We start from the raw sequence: 23,723 nt of genomic DNA on the forward strand, positions 1-23,723 counted from the left end.
CAAATGTTTTATAGGCAAATTGTCCAATCATTCTCTCCGGCGAGGTATCAATTTTGCATATAATTACCCTCTCAGCCAATTACGGCTGAGTGTACGTGGTGGCCCTGCCGGGTAATTACATCCATCAACCTCTGGAGAACGCTCCTCTAGCTGTCTAGTGCGGAACGCCTCCGGTTTGAGTGGAGTCAATGGCAGACTTGTGTGCTACACAAGTCAAACCGACGTTGCCTCTCTTCATTCACAACACCGCAATAGACACACAACAGTAGATATCCCCAAAAGGCTCAGAAAACAGAATGCGTTTTTGAGCAAACGGGAAAATCTGCTTACCAGCAAAGTCGTCACACAAATTGAGTTTTAGGTCACAAAAAAAACTGGAGCAGATTTTTCCACACCGGTTAAAATCATGAAATGCCATGAAACCTGACTGTTTGACTGCATGGTGCCCGGGGGGGGGGGGGGGGGGGGGGGGGGCTGTACGACACACCCGCAGAGCGGTACGGTGGCCGGGTGATTCAAATGCAGTGGAGGGGAACATAAGGCAGAGCGACATGGTCCCCCCCCCTCGCCTTGTGCTAAAATTCTAATCACCCACTTGATTTCACAGTGCAGTAGTTCCGCCCCAACTGGGACCACCTGCGCACCTCTGTGTCTGCATAGGGGTGTGTGTCAGTGTGTGTATGCGTGTGACGACACATTGCATTCCTGCCATTACTTATCCGCGGGACGCTGCAGCCACCTCTGCAATAAACACTCCTGTGCGTGAATCCAGAGAGGATTAGAGTGCACGCAATCTAGGAGACATTCAAAAACGCCCTCCGTCTAATCTTTCCATCTCAAATATCAAGTCCCCCTCCCCCCCACACCGCCACACCTGCAGCTATGCGCATATCTACCTGTAAGCATCTCATTCTGATGCTCAGTATTTGATTTCTACCCAGCACTACCCCGAGAGCTCGGGCCATCATATGCAGTCTCCTGCGTTTTTTAACTCCCAACGAGAAGGGTAGTAATTGCATTTCTTTTTCGCATCCCCCCTGGTCTGTATGGGATATTGTGATCGATAGTTATTGGACACGTTTATCCACTTGAGGCTGTGGAGTTCCATCTGGCTGCCCGCCTCATGATACAGATGGGGAAGCGTTGCTCTGGCAATAGCCAACAAGACTGATGGCCCATGGATGTATGGCCTTGTATGATCAAGCATTGTTGTGTACTTTGATATGGCCGGTGGTTATGGAGCTTTTTTTCAGTTTTTTTGCAACATATGGATTTCAGTTATTTTCAAAACTTCCAAGTCTGGGCGTAGCTGATTAAGTGGCCACATGTGCTAGAAGGAATACCCCGCAATCCAATTTAGTGCCCCTCGCTTTTTGCAAGGTAGAAGGAGTTAAAACCAAGTACTTTGAATCATCATCATGATGTCCAGGCATAATTTGACCATGATGCAGGGTCAGACATTTGAAGGACTTGGGGCATCATGTAAATAAAATAAAATTTGCCTTGAAATTACTTCGAAAAAACTTCTGTATACAACTGTGCATTTTCCAGAACAGCTACAGGTTCTTTTTTTTATTGGATATCTGTCTATCATGTAGCATAGAAAAAGTTACCAACATTCAATAAGATTCCCCTCTGAAGGATCCAAATTCACCATAAAAAGTATTGCTAAAAAAGTACATTTCCTACCCTGCAATGAGAGTTTCAATAGAGGATTTGAACCTTCGACACAGCTAACCGTGTTGATGTAATATCCATAGAACAAGTCTCACAGAGTGCCCATTGAAAGGGTTGTCATTGAAATCTTGCGCAACTATTAATCAGGCTGCAACTGAAATGTATTACGGCAGCACTTATTATGGGTGGGTGAAAGTGCAGGCCACGCTCCCCGAGAGCTGTTTAGACCAGCATTAGTGGCCCATGGCTGCTGCAGAAGTTCTGCTTACAATGCATGGATGGAGCCAGGGGTATCGGCCCTCTGTCTCTCTCAAACAAGCCATGGAGACCCTCATCAATAAACCAAACAGCTTGGAATGAATGCCATCTCTTGTCAATAAGGATGTTGAGGGCCTGTCGTTTGTGTAAGAGTGTGTGTGTGTGTGTGTGTGTGTGTGTGTGTGTGTTCATAATCTGCACGTGCTTATTCATATTTTATAGCTACATAATCTGCATCCAACAGCACTAAAACAAGGTAACCTCTGTTTAGGTGTTGACAGCACACACGTAATTAATTCAATCAATTCAATTCACTAATCAATCTGAAAACGGGCCACATTACAGCCTATTCGGTAGCTCGGAAGATGACATGATGTAGATGAGGTGTTCAGTGTGCTGGTAATGCATTCATGCTGTGGGCCTTTGTGAACATTCAACTAGTGGTGATGGTGAATGAGTTGACAGCCTACCTAGATCATTGTCCAGCTCCTCTGTGTGTACCCCTTCTGCTTGGCAAGAGAGACAGGGCAGCAGAATGGTAGGAGAGATGAAGAGAGAGAACCTTAATATGGGGTATTCATTAGTACAATGTAGTAACTATTTACAACCACCAGGTGGCAATAGCTCATCAAAACTGAAAGGTCTGAAACAATTCTGTATTGTAATTACCTTTGGATGGGGAAAATCAGTTATCTTCTCATTGCACTCATGCAGAAAATAATCAAACTTTACTTTTAAAAGGGTTAAAGATGCACCTCACTAACAAAAACTATTATTTTCCAGGAAAATAAATGTACATTTGTTTGCTTGCACAGATATCGAAGCACACAACCACCGCTGCGCATTGCATTGTGTGTGTGCACAGTAATGTGCAGTGTGTTAACGCATCTGAAGGAATAGTTGTATTCATAAATAGGGGGTTCTACTGGTATCAACTCACACCTAAGGGGTGAGGGGCATGTTTTTGCTAAGATCAGAACAGCTGTAAACTTATTCCATTTAGACTGCAGGGCCACACTACACAATGCTGACACCTACAGGCTACAGTGGAAATGTCAACACTAGGGGCGGGTGACAATCATAAAACAATATATATATGAGAACAAAAGAATTCCCTGGGGCATTAATGTTGAACCAATTTTTTTTTCAGAATTGTGCTTTGATTTAACAAAGACAAAATTGTTTAGGTTCTTTCAACACTATTTGAACACACACACACACACACACACACACACACACACACACACACACACACACACACACACACACACACACACACACACACACACACACACACACACACACACACACGTACCATCATCTTCACATTCTTCTAGGGGTTTCTGAGGTTTGTCCAGGCACCGAGGGTCTATCCAGGATGTGGTCTTGGTATTGTGGCTGAACATGGACACAAGGAACACTTGGAGGTCATCATATCATTTGCAAGGGGGAAACAACTATACAAATTCAAATATTTCCTCTATAATAAAATTCCAAAGAGCATGGCGGCAAATAAGATGATGTTGGGAATTGCAATGCATGAGTCTACATGAAGTCTTACAACCTGTTCTGTGGATGATCAGGATGGTCCTATTCTGAGACATGATGCAACTCTATCAATAAAGCAGGTCAACTAGCTCCTGTATAACCCACGCAAGAATTCACTGAACCGATGTTTGATCATACTGATATTGAAATATATGCAGACTGCATAACGCAGACTGGCAGCTCCAAGACTGTTTCACCGCCACGCAGAACCCTTTGGTTGGACTGCACAGTTTATTTGACACTGCAGACAATCTATGCTCATAACCTCGTCTACCATTTTCTGTATCTGTGAGCTTCATATTGTTGATAATTCAATGCTAACATTTACTTAGTTTCCACAAAGCTTCAATATCCAAATTATCATATTTGCAGAACCCTTAGCAAACTGTTTTTGCTATCTTTCCATCTCAAAGCTGTTGTGGTTCTGTTCATTAGAGCCCTTCTGTTAGCGCTGGAGACCAACACACGCTAGTAGACAGACAAGACGATCCAAGGACGCCAGTGCAGACGCCCCCTTCGCCCCTCTCCTCCAGACGACCTACTCTATGAAGTAGCCCTCCCCGTTCTCCGTGTACGCCATCTCCCAGTTCTCCGGCAGGGGTCCCAGCGGGTCGTCCTCCGGGGGGGGGTGAGGGTGCGTTTGCTGTGTCCTGTCCGTGGTGGCCAACGGGGAGGGGGTGGTCCCGGCGTAGGACGGGGCGCTCTGGCGGGAGTCAAAGGGGCGCACCGCTTGGTGAAAGTCGTCCGCTTCGCTGGAGTCGCCTGGAGGGAGGGGAGAGACGAGGTACAGGAGGGGGACACACGTTTTGCGAGCGTTAATTGTAGTTTCTTGGAACTGCTTCAATCCTCGTCGGGAATGAGGGGTTGGTGGACAGTTCTTTGAGATGCCAGTGCTGCCATAGCCATTATCAAACAGGAGGATGATACACAGCTATCAGACTATTGCAGAAGAGCAACAGAACACATTACCACAAAAGAAAGAAACAAAAGAAGAAAGAGGGACAGGGGGAGACGTGGCAGAGTAAAGACATTGCCGTATTAATTACAGTTTATCCCCCCCCCCTCCCCGCATGAATACTGCAGCATCAATGCCCGACACAGATTTATTAGAGTCTAGCGGTCTAAATTCACACTTTTGGAGTAGAGTATTACACCAGGGTGCGTGACTATGACTTTATGAAGTTGTACACAGAACAGCCGAAATAAATGGTCCTGGTCCAGCAGCGGCTGCTAAAATACACGAGTAGCCCAGAAAAAGAAAGTGCTGACCACGGCAAAGAAATGTGGTGTGCAAAATCGACACAAAATAACACATGCTTGGTGCGAAACGCGACCGAAGGTGTTCATTCCTTCATTTATACATTCATTACTTCCTCCTTGTAACCATTTATCCATCCATCCACTTAGTATCACTAGCAATAAGAGCCTTATTTGGCTAACTGCCTCGTTTGACATTGACAGAAATGGCCCTGCTTCACTAACCTTGATCAGACATCACAAACAGAACCAATTGCAAATACAAATATGAATCAACAAATCCCGGCTAGCAGGCTAAGTGTTGAATCTCCAGGACGTTGGCAGGTGATTGGCATTCTAAAAAGCCACCCTGTAGTCCATTGATGACGGTTTTCCACAGAAATAAGTTCTGTCTGACAGAGATAACAGCAGATACCTTTCTGCAAGTGCTACTATCACAGTTTAAGATCTAGAAACATTCACTACACTGTATTATGGAACGCTACTGAAGGCATGCGCAGGGCGCCAGGTAGCTGGCCAAGATATGTCGATTTGAAATTACTTGCACATTTCCTATAACATCATATCATGGCTATCATGGTTACACCCTTGCTCTGCAATAGGCCTGCCTCAAAGTAGTCATAGGGATATATTTTAAGGATATTGACAGTGGCCTGAAATTAGTTTTTCAGATGCCACAGGTACAGAATGTATGATTGAATACAGGTCTGATTCGCGGCTTAAACAAGACCCTCATTGAAAGCCACTATGAAAAGGTTTTATTAAGTGTCTGATTAGAAATCCAAGGGCACCAAGTGTAAAGGGTGGAATTGGTTTTTAGTCAGCCGATACCTTACAGTTTGGGATTCATAGTGGGTATTGCCCATCTTCCAAAAACATTATTATACTCACTGCTTGCACTCTTTTATCCCTGAACCATCCCAAACTTCCTCCTCCTGCAGAGCAGATGCTTATTCTGGAGGGACAATTCGCACGTACCCCCCCCTAACCCCTAACCCTACCCCCCCCCGCCTTTAAGCACTGCACTTCCTGTTACCTCATTCACATGCTGACTGACACCTTGCTGACACCTTGGCACGCTGCAACACAAACACTCCCATGTGGAGAGTACACAACTGTTGGTCACACCTTTAAACACAAATGAAGACCGAGGCTTGTTTGACTATCTATAGACGTCGGAGCTATGTGTCACAAAAATGAATAACATCTTAGAAGGATGTTGCAATACAGCAGGCTGATTTAAAAGCCACATTATTATTACGGTACAAATCCGACACATATTATTGATACACCATAAACAAGCCTGCGTAGCCTAATAAAAAGGGTGTAGTCACCATCACTAGCCACAAATACAAGCCACGTGGTATCCTCCATTCCTATAAAAATCTCAGAAATTCTCCCGACTCCAACTAGCAATAAATACACAGTTCGCACAGCAACCACAACTGTATATTTACACGACGGCGGGGAATATTTCAAACATGGAGGCTGCCATGTCATCCAGTGCCGACCCGCTTGCAGCCAGATGGCACTATTTTTCTCCCTCCCAGACACCCAGACACTGGCGGATGTGGACAAAAGCGGAGACCACTTACTCACCACACAAAGAACCACTTGTATCCTCCAGCCCGTCACCACAGCATGCTCCTGTGTGTGCGCCCGCTCTCTCTCTCCCCTCCCTGGATCCCGTGTGTTATTTTGTATTCCTCCTTCCTACCTTCTTGGAATAGCCTTCTAAAAACGCATTCGTCCCCCTGATCTGCTTCTGTGTCTCCCTCCCACAATCCTTTCCTGCAACCCACTTCCATCTTAAACCCCCCGGCCCAACACCCCCCCCCCCCCCCACACCCCTCGCCCAAAACACACACACACTCTTCCCTAGCCACTCCCTCATTCCGTCCTTCCATTCCAACTCCTTTTGCTCTTTCCATCTTTTCCTTCTTCACAAGTGATCCAGCGGAGCAACCCCTTGCTCCTTCCCATCACCTGGACCACACAGCTCATTACTTTTCTGTGTTTATTTGGTAAAACTACAAAGGAAGTGGCCTACCACACACGACAAACACAACACACACCCCCCACTCCCACCCAACCCGCTCGACAAGGCATCCAAACAGAACGGAACGACCGTCGTACGATAACACAGCTCTGGACGATCACCCTTTACGATCCTCGCTTTTCCGAATAAAAGCCCTGCTCTCGTTCCTTCTCCCACCCAGTTCCTAACGGTGCCTTTACAGCCCCTCTCTCGTCACTACTACCGTCGGCCCTAGTAGCCCCGCCTCCCCGCCCTCCTGAGCCCCGCCCCCCCATCCCCTTTAGCTCCTCCCAGAGGCGTACCTGTGAAGCTGCTGTTCATCTCCGGGAGGTCCTCGTCGTCCTCCAGTGGATGCTGGTGCTGCCGCCCTCCAGGCCCTATCCCAGCATGGTGCATCTCATCGTAGGTGTCTGCGCGTCGTGGAGTAGAGTGCTGTGAGCCGGGCAGGCTGCCGCTGAGCCCGTCTGCCAGAGGGGCATCACCGCCGCTACTAATCACTATCCCAGCGGGGGGCTGCGCTGGCGGCTTGGGCGTCCCATAATAGTTACCTAGGCAACGGGGGGAAATTAAGATAGGGCGGAAGGGGAGGGGGGGGGGGGGGGGGGGTGCAGCAGAAAAGGAGGACATGTTAGGGGGGCATGGCAGGACAACAACAGGGTGAATGCATTGGCAGCGTCTGGGTCAGGGCGTGCGCCCGTGCGTGCGTGCGTGTAGGAGTGGCATGACTAAACCAATCTTTGTCTTGTTAAATGAGAAGGGTATAAATTTGAATTCCAGCCGTGACCCTAGTCGTGACTGGCTGCTCATTACACGCTGTTCTTGTCCACTGTGTTTGCTGTAGCTTTGTCAACACTAGAATCCCCAGGACATAGCTTTTTCGTTTAGAAGTATTTGAGCAAAAGAAGCAGAACAATGTGCTATTTTGTAAAAGCAACAGGAATAAATATGGTGTATATTTTTCTTGTTTTGGTAAGGAAACAATATGTCAGAATCCACAGTAATAACATTAGTAATAATGGCACAATAATATTTTCCAGAATTGTAATTAGAATAAACAAGAGACAAACGATTACCGTTTCAAATTAGGACTTTTTTTTTGTTTACATGTTGCTAGCCCACATTCAATTAGCCTTTACTACAGAGTCAGACAACATTAGTGGTGCTGGGAAGAAAGTGTTTGGATGCATCCATAGGTGGGGTGGTTCATTTAAAGGAATGTAAACAATAAAACATATCACAACACTTAAGACCCCACACCAGAAGTGTTTGTGATTCTGTTCATCACATTGGCAGCTACAGTACAGGTCATTATGCTTCGAAGCATGTGGAAAAACTCATCCGTAGCTCAAATTATGTCAATTACATTCATTATAAGAACATGCACAGCATCCTTTTTGATCCTATTTTTTTTTATCACGCAAACAAATGTATCGGAGATCACCTTTGAGGGATGGGAGGTATCCCGCATGAGAAGGGTGTTGCCATGTAGGGCACCCTGCTTCCTCACTTCAGATCCCCCCCCGCCCCGCCCATAAGCACCAACTGAGATCTCCCACTGAGCTACACTGCTGTCATCCGCTAGTTCAACATGATGCCCTCCATGGTTCCCAATCCACGATGTACATCTGCTTCAATAGGCCCAATGGTTGTCCTAGGTATCGCTTGATTTTTTTGGGTTTAAGATAAGCTTAAATAGTGTTTATCCGAAACGGTCAATCGTTCTAAAGGTCTTTTGAAATGTGAAAATGGGTTATCATCACTATTGCAAGTATAATATTGAAGACCTCAGTTAAAGTACAGACACTGACTATTTCATAGCAGAAACATGTAGCAGAAAGGAGTAACATCAAACATTCCACTACGTTGAAACTCACTGTTACTGCCTAGACTAAACCGATTTTTTCTTCTACTGACCATAGAGAGGAATGAATTAGAAACCTTCACGTTAACGTTTTCAGAAGATGACATTTATTTATTTATTAATTTATCGTATTCATTTATTTTAAAAGGGGGCAGACAGAAGTCAGGGGGGTTAATATTGTGTGCGTCCAGTGCCTTTTTATTGAGTCACTGCACCTCGCTCACATTTCCCTAGAAGGTAAAATAATTCCTAGTAAATTGCTACATGTCCAACTGGTACCGTTGTCAATGTATTTTGATGCACATTGTTTGGGAACTCAGACGTTTACTTGAAACAATGAACGAAACTCGAGTTTGAGAATGTGGAGACCTACCTTCATACGATCCAATCTCTAAGAGGGTCCCAGCCTTCTCCAACTCCAAAAAGTCCTCGACGGACAGGAAGTTGTAGTGAACACCAGGGACCTCTTCGTCACGCGGGGGACGGGTTGTACCTGCACCATAGAGGAGAAGAGGAGGATGAGGAGGAGTGTGAGATACATTGGATAAATCTCCCATGATCATGGTTTACGTTAAGGAAACAGAATGCGAATGACGAAACAAAACGATGAGGCAATGTGATCTATATTCATGGTGTTTCAGTGTATCAACCTCACTTGTAGAAGGCTGAGAAAGCTTTGCGTAAACATCCTTATAGCAAAATGACAAATGGTTTGCTTTTTTCGCACTGGGTTTGAGATTCAGAATGTGAGGCGTCGGTAAGCAATTAAAACACAGCTCTTTAACTCGACCAAAAACCCCTGCACAGCAGGATTACGATGAACAAGCAACTCAGTGGCCATGTCAAGTATCCACGTCACAATGCTTTGCATCTTTGTCTTCTCAGAGCAAATACTGCGCGAGGTTGCCTCATTTTTGTGATGTCACTCACAACATGGGGAGTGGGGTGGGTTGGGGGGGGGGGGGAGACAGCCCTTTGCCCCTCCCCCCTTCCTCTCCACCATCTATTTTCCTCCCTTTTCATCAATCTCTCGATCATCTAATCACGTCGTCTCTAGTGGCTTGGGGAGCAATAAGACGGTAAAAATAGATGTGTGGAGCTGGGGGAAACGACGCCCACTGCCGCCACCGTCAATGGCACCCGTGATAAATCACCCATCCGAGGGGTGGGGTCGGGGGTCCGTTTGGCAGGGAGGAGTGGGTGACTAAAGCAGGCAGCACACACACAGAGACACACACACACACATACAAGCTCACACGAGCACACTCGGGGCAAGCCGCATGCATGGTGACGATATGCACACTCGCCTGTTGCCTCCTGGAGACAAAGACAGGGACAAAACACACGGCGGGTCGTCTAGGGCGGCGGCAAACACTGGGCCATGGCGCCGACTGGCCGTCCCTTGTACGAGCCACGTGTCCCTGCGTCTGCTCCGCGGCGAGGGTCACACTGCGAAGGACATTCGTTTTTAGCCTCACCTACTCTCCCCATTTTTTACTCTTTGTATGCACGACCATCATTGAGCATGCAGTGGTCTACTGAGTCTACTCTGGGCTCTACTGGAGGCTTTGGAAGGTCTCCCCGACAGGAGAGCATCGTGTGTGTGTGTACGTAGTGTCGGTTAGCACGGAGTGACAACTTTGCACAGAGTCCTCGGCCACGTCCGAGTGGCTTATTGCTGGTCGGCTTTTCCAAACAAAAGCACACATTGATTTAACTCCACTTGGACATTGCTGCCCCTAAGAAAGCAAGTAGGAAGTGCAACTGTGATCAGTGTTTCAAAAGGGGGGGAGGGGGGGGTCTGTCGAATAGCAGAAGCTTGGCGACGGCCCAGAGTCTAAGGCACTCATTGCTATCAGCCTAATTAATTCACCATCAACCCTGTCCACAAAGGCTCTATTGACTGAGCCACGCATCAGAGTGAGTGGGAGAAAGGGATTGAGAGAGCGCATGAGTTACACTTTCAAATCACCCCGATTGGGCAGGATGACCGCCACGTGCACTTTGCTCCAGGATACTGACCTGACCGAGACGGAGTGAAACGGAGAAAGCAAAAGGCGAGCCGAAGAGTTGAGAGTGAATGCTTAATCCAGGTACTAGCACACAGCGGGGGCCTTGGAGAGTTGCTATGGGGGTGGTTGTCTAGCTGAGGCCGGGGTTGGGTCTATAAGCGTTTCATATCATCCTCAGTGAAGAAACGGTGGGCGCCGGGTAATGTGGTGAAAAGAAATCCATGATTTAAATTGCAGAAAAAATATCAAGAAGTCACAGTTTGGGACATCGGATGACACACTCGTATCAACACTTAGTGCGCTGTCACTCTGGCCGGCCCACACCAATCACATTTCACACACACACACACACACACACACACACACACACACACACACACACACACACACACACACACACACACACACACACACACACACACACACACACACACACACACACACACACACACACACACGCACACACACACACACGCACACACACCCTTCCCTTGCTCCATTAAGTGTCATCGAGTTAATGCACAGTGGCCTTTAAATACAAACAAAAATAGATTTTTTTTTTGGTCTGTTCACGCCATCAGCCGCTTGGCTGTCCTGTTGCCAAGGACAACCACGGAAGGATAGGTTGGCGAGAGACGGTGAAAGAGCCACAAGACTGTCCTTTGATGGCGCTAAAGCCCTTATTCACAATACCACAGGAATAGCAGAAATATGCTATGTGCCTGTAGCTCAGCAAAGCACAGTAGTGATGGAAGGAAGCGCAATTGCTTGAGCATGACTCAAAGGTCTGGGCCCAGTGCGTTCAAGACAGCGTGAGGGGGGCATCACACATGAAACAGAGCAAGAAAAAAAAATGAGTAATGGTTGAAGCGAGCAGGAATAGTACACGATGAGAAAAGTTTGGTGCACTATATTTGATAAAAACTTTGAAATATACAGTACAGAGAACTTTTCGGATCACTGGGGTAAAGTGATCCAAAATACACAAATACAACAAAGAAAATAACTGACCTTTAATATTATAGTTTTTTGTCATAGGTTGTGTTTCATAGCATGAAAAAATAAGTTTTAGGAGATAATCAATCAAGTTTTTTGCAAGGAAACGAGATGAAGACCAGGATAGGCGGAACCACGCTATGACCATGGACCAGTACATACTTAGAGAGTATGTACTGAGTATGTTGTAAACACTGTATTAGTGTTTACAGCAGTTCTGTGGTTGTGGATTTGTTGGTTATGTTTTTCCATCTGTTGGATGAACAAAATATAGTCTTACCCTTTATGACCTATGGCGGTCATTTTAGACCCGGGATACGACAGGTGTGACAATATTGATTAATGAAATGAGGAAAACATAGGGTCTTGAGTTAATTGGATGCAAAACAGAGTATTTATTTCTGATTTAAGAAAAGTTGTAGCCCCTATGATTTGACCTGAACACTGGATGAGGATAAGGCCTCAGGCAACAATATTAATTGAAACAAAGCAAAGGTGTATTAATTTGGTTGCAATCTGCAAACTCACCGCTAACTGCCACTAAATCGTCTTCATCGTGCCTAAAGTTTTGTTTAGGTTGGTCAGCGTAAGCATGAAAACATTTAAAGGGCTCAGAATTCAATGAAGTAGCCCATTTAAAAAACAAACCTTATCACAAGGGGGGGTTTCCCAAACCTAGATGTATGGATGAGGCTACAGTTGGTATCATGGATCCATCCATGAAACATCTGGCTACACACTCACACTTTGCATAATGAGTAAAATGTGAAGAGGCTTGTACTGGCGGATCAACGTCACACCTGGTGGTGAAACGGGAGCCCTGTAAGTGTACATGACCCTGGATGAACCTCCCCTGCCTTGCTTCCCCTTGGTCCCATCGTTTGTCTCTGTCACTCCAGCGCAGCAGAATGCTGAGCCACGATTACCCTCAAAGTAATCCAACTGAGACTTGACTCTGACGGAAGCCCAAGACTGGAATCGTGTAAAGGACTGTGTCCAACCACAGACAAGTGCATTACCACACACAAATACAAACACCATTAAATGAGGAAATGGCCCTTATAACAACCAACAGCTGCCCCTGCAAAAATGTTCACAGAGTTGCATGGCTACACACACACACACACACACACACGCACACGCACACGCACACACACACGTGTGAGGGTATACAGCCACCAAATGGCTGTTTCGCAACAACCAGACAAGATAAATAAACACTATAAATTACCATTTAGTGAGTCACACCTCCTCCTGCAAAACACACACACACACACACACACACCAAAAAAGCACATCATGATGTCATACTACAGTTAAGAATCTCTCGCATCAACCCCGATTGAGTTTAACTTAAATATTCACCATAACATTCCGATCAAAATACGACACCATCCAACACCCACCAATTGGGGCCGGCCTCCAAAGGTCTTTCTGGTTACTAAGTTACGCTGACAGGATTCTTCCAACCAAGATCAATTCAACATTGGAACACCTGCTGATTTTCCCCACAACCTCTGTCCTCTGTCCACAATGTCGAGATCAATGACAAATGTCTTGCCCTGTCACCTTTCCATCACACCGATCTGAAAAGATGGTGATGCGACATCCGAAGCCACCCTTAAATGGTCAGGCGCAGGGTTGAACCAAGCCACACACACACACACACACACACACACACACACACACACACACACACACACACACACACACACACACACACACACACACACACACACACACACACACACACACACACACACACACACACACACACACACCATTTGGCTCACAGGAGATGCAGGCAACACTGAATGAATAAAGGAGTGGCTGCTGAAGGGGGCCTGACCAGCATGGCCCACTGAACCACTAGGGCTGTCCTCTGACAGAGATGGTAGGTTAAGGGAGTCATCTTGTGAGATCTACACCTCGTTCATTCTCAAGCTCATCTTATTTGCTCTGGCAGACGCATTCAAGTAGCTCATCTATATTTAATTGATGGCAAACTATTTTGGGGAGCCTCTGCTCTTGCAGAAGCTCAATACGTGCAGTGAGCGAGGACGCTTGTGACATTTGGGAGACCAGTGAGTGAGACGAGATAGTGCCAAAATTAGATTTGAGAGGCTAATGGAATAGAAGGCTGATATATTATGTAACTGTGAGACATCTAGCAAATAATGAACAGCTGATAAACAGTTCTCAATCTGGCCATTAAAAAGTTGAACCTACAGAATCCAACTCATTGAAGATATATTTTTGCTTTGTTTGTTTTGTCACGTCACTGTTCCAAAATACACTGAACGAAAAAACAAAAGGAAATTGGCCTAGAGGTGCATGCCAAACACTCATAATAGACACATTTTTTAGAGTGCGTGCGTGCGTGCGTGCGTGCGTGCGTGCGTGCGTGCGTGCGTGCGTGCGTGCGTGCGTGCGTGCGTGTGACCTACATTTAACTCCGTCCACAACACAACTACATGTCTTTACTGAGTGGTTGACTATGTCTTCCTGGCCAGGATTAAGATCTTGGTGCTCCTCAATAAACCATGCGTTGGGTCGGGCATCCTGGTCGCCAGGTCGCCCTAGCGTACCCTCCTTGTCAACAACATACTCCGACTCCATTATATCTCGGCTGAAACTAACCTTCTTTACTCGCTCTTTTTTTAAAGGAATAGCAGTTTCTCCACCTTGTTGGAAATCCTGACGCAACGTTGATGATCCTGAGTAAACATTTTCCTCAGAATTCAAAACCACATCTGAGTGGGGGCCATCTTCGAGTGTTGGCTTGGTCTCCTCGTCCACAAAACTCTCCAACTCAACTGTGTATTCATCTGAGCTATCCTGCTGTTTGTCGTTTACTCGGTCGTCCGACTTAGTGAAGGGCTGCTCGTCTTTCAGATAGTTATCAGGTTTCTTCTTTCTTTTACGACATCCAAAGCATCCACAAAGGCCGAACTGAAGAGCACTGAACATGTTTGTTGGGGTTTTTCGATTATTGCCGATTAATCCAGATACCCCTCAGTGAAATTAGGGGGGTATTACGATGGTGAACAGAAGCCAGGTTTAAGCAACACAGTAAATATTCCAATATAGAGCACGGCCCTCATAGGCCAATACACCATCCAGGGATCGACCATAAATGAATATGTGTCTTAAATGGGCTATCCAGACACCCGTTTTCTCCCTGATGGATTTGCTGCTCCAAAAACACAGAAAAATAAACACCTGTTGTGTTTTTAGAAAGGCAGCGGAGACAAGCGAGTTGTGCCGAGTTAATGCGGATGCTAACTGACTTCCAATGTTTGCTGGATAAACTAAAAACACTTTTTTTGGCCGGAGGGGTAATTATGTCTTCGGTAGTCGCTGGGCCTGTGTATCCAGAGTGTATTTACTTTTGATATCTTAGTGACAGTAGGAAGAAGAGCACATTTTCTGTTCTGAAAATGTGCTGTTCGTCTGATTGAAGGCCCTGAGCTGACCAACTACAGTCAAATGGATGGCCGCACCAAGTACAGATCCTCAAGGCAACAGAGACGGTCTAATTAACTAACCTAGAAGATTGAGGAAATCCAAGGATACGTTTCAATATGTCTTCATGTTTTAAAGAGTAGTCACTCGACATAGCTTCAAGAGAACGGTTGAACTCAGTGGACACCGAATACTTTCCCTGATCAATAATAATCCATTCTATCATCATATCCCATCACCACCGTCCACCCCACATTACAAACGGAAGCATCCAAAATGTTCAACATAAAAGGTAGGATTTATGCCATGTACCTGTATTTAGGCAATGTAAGATCAATTACGACAGGATTATTTGAACCGAGCATTAGACACAATTAGATAATCTTCCCAATAGATCATGAGTATCAAGTCTGTCATTCGGACTGACGACGTTGACGTCGTTGACGACGTTGCATCATGTGTTGCCGAGCACGTTTAACCAGTAAAGGCCTGTTTCTGAGCTGATATGCAACGTGTCGTCTGACTGAGCCGGACCATCATGTTCTAAGGACAACAGTCAGGGCGTGCCACGATGTTCAACAACATGCCTGAATGGGGCTAAAAATAACAAAGTGATGAATGGCGTTATGTGGAACCTGGCCTGCAAGACTCGGAGTGTTTGGGAATTTCTAACTAATTACGAACTGAGCCAATTCCATTATCTATTTAGAACCATTTTCCAAGTTGTGATTACGTTGGGATAGAAAATAAAGCATACTGCGTACCTTGCCATAAACACATAGTATGGAATTCAGAATGACCTAAATGCAAATACAGACGTGTCAGCAGACAACTTTGAGAATCACGCTACATTCGATTTTACACTTCTGCTGAGTGAATGTCTACTCAATGTAAGCCCAGACCTTTCTGACTTTTTGATGTTCTCAACAGAGAACCGATCAGTGCCATGGAAAGTAGGCCACCATAAATTTGTTTGGCAACGATTCAATATCATAATAGTTCTATGAATAGAATGAGCTATTTAAATTTTGCTTGTGTGCTTACACTGGGGTAATCGAGCACAGGAACAATCCAAGAGAGTGCATTCAAAGCCACTCTTGGATGAATTGATTGAAAAAAATGACAACCATTAGTCATGTAGTCTATCCAGGAAAATATCCGCCACGATTTAGTGCCGATATTGGTAGTACAGGATTTATCCATCCTGCACACAAAGATCGGAGGATCTTGGTGTGTTCTCGTTAAGTTCGATAGAAAGACGTTCTCTGTGAAGAGCTGATTAAATATTTCATGAGCCTGACCCAGTGCATCGTAGAACTAGTGGCTTGTGGCACTCAACCCCCCCACACCTCACCTACCTACCTCTCCATCAACATCCTCTCCTACCACTTCTATCTACTCCACCATCTCCCTCCGTGTTCTTTACCAAACCTCCCTTTACCCCTTAACTCTTCCTGCCTTAGGATTTTCTTTGCCAAAATTAACCCTTTCTCATTTTAACTTCTCGATGCCTTTCTCTCAGACCAAGCGTCGTACTCGATCACTTTTGAAGATAAAGTAGATCGCTAGTACTACTCCATCTTCAAATGTTGAAAACAAATGTTTTCATAGTTATAGCAGTCTTGCAATAGTGATCTTGGCTATATAAAAGCCAGTGGCTATCATGCCTTGCTATCATCCCACTTTGTACTTCTTCAAATTACTTGGCCGTGACAGGCTGTGTGGCCTTGCCTTGAGCAGAATTACTTTTTCGAAATGAACAGATAACTATCTTCACCAGACGGATCGCATGCTGCCTAGACCCACAGTTCTACACACGGCGTCTCTTGTTTTCATGATGTAATGTAGCTTGGAATAAAACCCACAGAAACCACTGCATCATTCTTCCACACTGCCAATATTCATTTAAATGAGCAGCCATGCAAAATAAATGCCCTGAGTAAAGAATAACCAGAACAATTTTAAATTGTTGTAAAAAAGAAAAAAAGAAGGCCACTAATTGCCTCTTAAAGGGAGGAAAGATGAGTCAGATGTTTTGGTGTCCCTGCTGTGGGCAGATGAGGGGTGGCCATTTTCTTTCACTGTTTCTTTATGTGGTAATGCCGGTGGTTTGTGGTCGGCGCACCATTGGCAATGGTGATCGACGTATCATTTTTGATTCCCTTATCAAAGTGAGGGAGTTGGGTTTTTAGACAGAACTCTCATTTCCGTGATCAAGTCGTGATGGAATGTCTTTGTTCGAGTAGATAATATCCTAAATCTGAGCTAGGCTCTGTGCCACTATGCGGTTTGAAATGAAATAATAAGGGTATGAGAGTGGGGATTTTATGTTCAATGCCCAGTGTCAACCATATTTATAAATAATATAAATACTACATTATTTAAGTTACGTTTTTACTTGATAAAGGAAAAACAGAACGATGAATTATATATTTCCCTGACCTGGAATGAACTACATTGCCGATTACATATATAGATATAGCGGTGCTGTGTGGCTTTATCGGTTGCCTAAGCAATAAATGATGCTCTCCTTGGATGGAATAATTCAAAGGTAAGGACTGTTACTGTTTACACTGTCTGAGGTGAATGTACCACAACACACACACACACACACACAGACAGAGAGAGAGAGAGACATAGAGACAGAGAGACAGAGAGACAGAGAGACAGAGAGAGAGAGAGAGAGAGAGGTGAGAGGCCATGAGACTATGTTGTGATATGCACAACAGTCGCATTGGGCCTAAAAAAGATGGATGTCCTGAAGAGCAGCGCAGATGCCGCCCCTTGCTCTCACCTGTATTAACTCCCAGCAAGAGTCAGTAACAGCCAGTAAAAAAGACTGAAACGAGATGCTACAGAAACCTGATGACTTTTTTACATTAAAGCCTTTCACTTAGTTGTTGATTAAATAAACACAGGGTTAGTTTATGCTATGTCTCTCACAGTTTCAACGTTATTTCCCCAAAGAGTGCATCACTTTGTCCTTGGGTAGGCAAACAGAATAAGTGAACAAATCCAGCTGTACTGTTCCTGTGTTTCCCATATTTCAATGCTTCTCAATCATAGTAGCGAGCATTCCCAGGATTGAAATCCATTCATCCATGTAGACATTGTTGGCCTGTTCTCAATTCGTGCCTTATGCCATGCTAACCTGTACAGATTGTTAGCCACTTCTTGTTATTTTCAGCATCCATGTTGCAAGGAAAAACTAGATTACGACAACCTACATTATAAAATGCATAACATAACGGTAAACACACATAACTAGACCGTAAACGCAACACATAAGCAGCCAGGGAAAACTGGAAACATTTCAGGAAAACCATGCGTGTTCTTTGATTTCTAGGATGTTACAGCAGCATTTGCCAAAATCTCTCAACGTAGCGCACACACACACACACACACACACACACACACACACACACACACACACACACACACACACACACACACACACACACACACACACACACACACACACACACACACACACACACACACACACACACACAATTAGAAATGTCCCCCATCTCCGCAAGCCTGCAAAGGAGTTTATGCAAAGCAGAAGACCTTATAAACACACAAGCAAGCAGGACTAGGGGTCAAGCAAGGGGTTGGTGTGTCTCTCGGCAGGGGTAGTGGCCATCTGTCTGCTTAAAGGGTTAATCCAACCCCAACCACACATGCTGCCGCTCAATCCCACATTTCTGCTTCTGTGGTTCTTTTTTTGGGGTGGGGGGTGTAATGAGTCAGAACGTTAGGGGTGTAGCAGCATTCCATCGTCCAGATACCCCACCTCTCCCCTCTGTACCTCCTCCCCCTCCCCCATCTTGGGTGGACTCTCTGGTGGGTTGGGACCTTTTGTTATTGGTGTGGGGGGGTTCTTGAGTTGGAAATTTGTTTGTTAACTCTTTGTTAACTGATAAGAGGATAGCAGCAAGAGAATGCCCCCAACCGTTCTACCTCCCACACACACACACACACACACACACACACACACACACACACACACACACACACACACACACACACACACACACACACACACACACACACACACACACACACACACACACACACACACACACACACACACTCACACACACACGTGGACCAACATGACTACTCCTTGATGTGGAGACTATCAACTAGGATGTCCGTTCAAAGAAAGAGGTGGTGATGGAGAGAAATAGAGAGAGGGAATTGAGAGGAAGCTGGTTGATGGGGAGGCTGATCAAAAACAGATATTTGGCCAGTGTGGGACTAATTCAGCGAGGAACCGTCTGAAAGCCCACCACCACACCAATGACAAACACTCTTTGTCTGGGATTTATCCCCCTCTTTCTCCTCACTAAAAAGGAGTGACAGCAGCCAGGCAGATTGACCAGAGAGAAAGAGAGAGAGAGGGAGAGGGAGAAGGAGAGACAGTGAAGACAGAAGAGAGAGGTGGGGACTAGCCTAGCATCTTGGAGGCTCCATTCAGTCAGTCCGACAGGCAGCGGCCGCCTGCTGCTAGCCAGCCTCAACGCAGGCTAATGGCTTCCAGCGTGAGCAAGCATGTCAACAAATCACATCTCACATTCGCACGAGCCAAATACAAGGCGGGCACACACACACACACACACACACCACAGGCATACAGAGACACAATCCCTCCTGTCCACGGTAAGTGACACAATTTATATTGAAATCTAAATATTAATTAGTTGACAATCATAACCTCGACAGGCAGCCGTAAAGAAGCCCATTAGCAGCACACAGCCAATCTCACACACATACGCACACGCGTCTATGCACACACACACACACACACACACACACCAGCCCCATTCCCATTCACCTCAGGCCGCCCGCCACACGCTTCCGTCCGTCGGACCACAACACGTCAGCCACCATTGCTGCCAGCCAGCGACGTGCCCGTCACCCACCGTTCTGACGCCTCCTGCCTGATAGTCCTCCTCACCCCCCCGCCCCCTCCCCCACCCCATTCCATTCTCCATCTCCAGCACCCCCCAGCCCTGAGCTCCCTCCATCCCCAACCCCCCCGTCAATTTATCCACCAACACCACCCCAACATCATGCCAGCCTCCCTACAAGGGAGAGAATACAACCACACGGTGGTGGAGGACATGTTACCTCAGTGTGCATACGGCAATTCTCCGCCTCCTCCCCCCCCCTGTAGTCCGGCTGGACCGAGACGACGACAACACGAGAGAGACGGCGGAGAAGGGGGTGAAAAAAAATCCAATCTGCTGGGGATGAGTGGTGAAGGAGTGGAGTGCACAATCTCAGTCCTCCTCTTGTCCCTCTCTCTCTCTCTCTTTCTCTCCCGCTCCCCTTCGGGGGAAGTGCCTGCTGCGATGCTGGCTCTGCCTGGCTGCCGTTCCTCCTTTTCTGCCCTGCGTCCAGCGTAGCATTCAGGGCTTTGTCAAGCTAAGCTAACGGTGGATAAACTAGCAGCATCCACACACTGGCTGTAAACGCTCCCTCCCTCACTCGCTCCCCCTCTGTCTCACTGACACGCACGCGTCTATGCACGCGCGTCTACACACAGCAATGCTAAGCTTCTGTCGCTGTGTGTCTCTCTCTCGCTCTCTCCCGTGTGCACTGACTGAGCCTTGCTGTCTCCCGTCTCCGGCACCCACATGCACCCGCCCACATATTTTTCTCTCCTCTCCCTCTCCCACTTTTCTAGATCCCTCTCATTTCATTTCAGTCTCTGCATCTCTTTCTCTCTCCCTCCCTCTCTCTGTGTGTGTCACCTAGCCTGTTCCTTAATTCATCCTTTTCTTGGCTGTCTTGTTTTCCCAGAACAAGTCTTCGCCCACACTTCTACACACACAGTGTTTGTCTGTGTATGCATGCTGCATGTGGCTCAAGACATAGCCAGATACGCTCTATTAGGCAATCCCTTAAAAAGGTGGCATTTTAGTTGTGATTTGCTGTGTTTTGTAATGTATGTGCGTGTGTGAAGGCTTAAAATGGCCAATGTGCAGCATTTCATTGTTATAGTGCTGACCCCGGTAATGATGTGCATCAGCCTGGAAGAAGAGGGGGGATAGGGGGAGGTAGGCTGAGAAGAGTCACTGAGCCAGGGCGCAGGGGTCAAAGTGCGTGGGTTTCAAGATGGCAGACTGCTACAAAACGAAAATGTAACTTGTCAATTATACTGCTGCATTTAGATCTACGCAGTGATAGAGATTATCTGTTTGTTGGATAAAGTTTCACGCCTTGATGGATGGGAATGACTGAATGGGAACAAGGCCAATTCCAGGACAATGTGGTTGCTCTGATAGTTTGTAATATATTAGTCGGTATTGCGGTCTGCTGTGCAACTTGCAACAAGGAAACTTCTGGGTGGCTGTGTTGTTTTGATGGCCCTTAAAGGACCAGCGAGTTCTTATACCAGTAGGTCAACCAAAGGCCTTTTTGATTTTACAAACAAAATGTCTGAGTTACCAACATAAAAATGCCGGAACCATAATTACTTTCTAACTATAGATGTAATCAACAGTTTTAGAATGATTATTCTTAAAGGGCATTCCGATGCCTTCTACCAAAGGTAATCTATTGGAATTTGGGATGTGCATTAATTAAATGCAAACAAACGGAGAGGTTTGAGGAGATATCGTTGGACAAAATGGTACAACATCTACACATGATGTTCTGCTCCGTCCCATCACCAAAAGTATATGTGACATCTGCATTGACTCCTCCCACTCACGGTACTATAAAATGCTTTATTTCTCAAGCCTTAAAAATACTTTGTTAGCATTGAGTTTGTTAACTAGGGTTGCGTGCATGTCTGGTTTGTGTGTGCATGCATGTATTTAGCATATGATACAATCACTATGAAGACAACTGTTGACTTTATAACTTAATAAATGTACTTCACAAGTTCATTATGAATCATTCAGGATGAATTGATTGATAATAGCTTGCAGAAGAAAAAAAAAATCACCTGAAAAGGTTGACGGAACCATGGACAAAATCATATGAAATATCTTCAGCACATCACTTCTAATCAAAAGGGCAGGTTTTAAACAAATCTGCGATAATATTATTCAGTGTTGTATTCACTGTAACACAAATAGGTGCTAATGAAAATATTTCTCTGGGAGACCAGATCTGAGATTCAACTATGCAAATATAGTATTCATCACATAATTCAGAGCCATCTTTAGATGGATATAATATCTATATAAATGCAGAAATATCCACATACATAAACTATCAGAGCTTAATTCAGCCTATAATGCCATGTTTCCTTTGTGATCTGGTGGCAAAAATAAAATGGACACACATACATATGAATTAGCTCTTTTTTTCCTGGATGGAGCAATAGGGGTGCCATTGTGGAGGAATTTTGCCATCTCACCACACAACCTGGCTGTGTGAAAAGCATACAACAAGCCTGCATTTTACATCATGAATCACAAACACCTCAGCTGGTAGCTCAGACGTATTCAAACACGCCGCAAATAGACCCCAACACCAAAACATGACGTGTTCATGCCAGTGTTTTGGTTTTAGCTAGCAGCACCGTTTAGCATTAGTGTGTGTTGGAGTGTGCGTGTGCGTGTGATTGTGTGTGTGTTCCATCTCGCACAATACTGCTGCCCATCCCCCTCTTTAGCCCCCCAAACTCCCAAAGCCCCACCCCCGCAACACTGGCCGCTACCTCCCCCCTTTCACGGCGCCCTCTTAGCCTATATACTGGCTGTCCAATCGTCTCAACTGCCAGATCTCTGTTTTACACGTGTGTGTACACACACACACACACACACACACACACACACACACACACACACACACACACACACACACACACACACACACACACACACACACACACACACACACACACACACACACGCACACACGCGCGTACACACATGCACTCGCAACCCACGGGCGGCATGCCTCCCCGCGAAGCTGCCAAACACAGAGTGGCGAGAGGGAATAATGCGATGAGCAGCACCATAACAACCACACCAGACAATGCCGCTACTTGCCTGGACGGAGGTGAGGTCAGGGCTACGTTCCTCCTCCCGAGTCTACACAACCATCCCTGTCGTCTCGCTAGCGTGGTCGGCTGATCGTGGGCAGCCGGCGCAAGAAAGCACAGGAGAGGAAGAAAGAGAGGAGAGCGAGCGAGCGAAAAATGGGGGGGGGGGGGGGGGGGGGGGCAGGAGGGAGGGGAGGAGGGAGTGTGAGGCAGAAGGAGAGAGAGTGAAAGTAGTAAAGGATTTAGAAGTATTGGTTTGTGTGAACAAAGCATAGTGGTGTGGAGTGAGAGCAGGACAGAGCGCGGTGGTGGGGGGGCGGGGGGGGGGGGGCTAGGGGGGTTAGGGAAGGGGGAATGCTGAGCGTGCAGATGGACTGACCACAAGGAAAGCCGACAGACGCCAGGAAAGGTGGTGGTGGTGAGGTAGGGCGGGGGTGAACGGATGGAATCGTATGGGGACAATTAGGAGTCAGCTCGGACGGCCGTCACTCTCCACACTGCTTGTAGACCGTGCATCCTATATGGCTGGGCACAACAGAGCCCTGATGCACAACAGAGCCTTAGTCTGCTGGTCTGGTCTGCTGGAATGCTTTGATTTCAACC

At 46.1% G+C, this 23,723-nt stretch overlaps 1 protein-coding gene across 2 annotated transcripts in view; it reads right to left on the minus strand.

The window, feature by feature from the left end:
• Positions 1-23,723, minus strand: part of LOC130402642 (membrane-associated guanylate kinase, WW and PDZ domain-containing protein 1-like) — a 101,421-nt gene that overhangs the window by 36,742 nt on the left and 40,956 nt on the right. For both annotated transcript variants that reach the window (XM_056606893.1, XM_056606892.1), the window contains exons 3-7: positions 9,013-9,132; positions 7,081-7,326; positions 4,026-4,245; positions 3,251-3,333; positions 2,406-2,441 (exon numbers count right to left, since the gene is read on the minus strand). In XM_056606893.1, the coding sequence (XP_056462868.1) occupies positions 2,406-2,441; positions 3,251-3,333; positions 4,026-4,245; positions 7,081-7,326; positions 9,013-9,132 (705 nt within the window). The remainder of the gene's footprint in view (positions 1-2,405; positions 2,442-3,250; positions 3,334-4,025; positions 4,246-7,080; positions 7,327-9,012; positions 9,133-23,723) is intronic.

This window comes from Gadus chalcogrammus, chromosome 13, assembly GCF_026213295.1.
Source record: "Gadus chalcogrammus isolate NIFS_2021 chromosome 13, NIFS_Gcha_1.0, whole genome shotgun sequence".
NCBI classification, from domain to species: Eukaryota; Metazoa; Chordata; class Actinopteri; order Gadiformes; family Gadidae; genus Gadus; species Gadus chalcogrammus.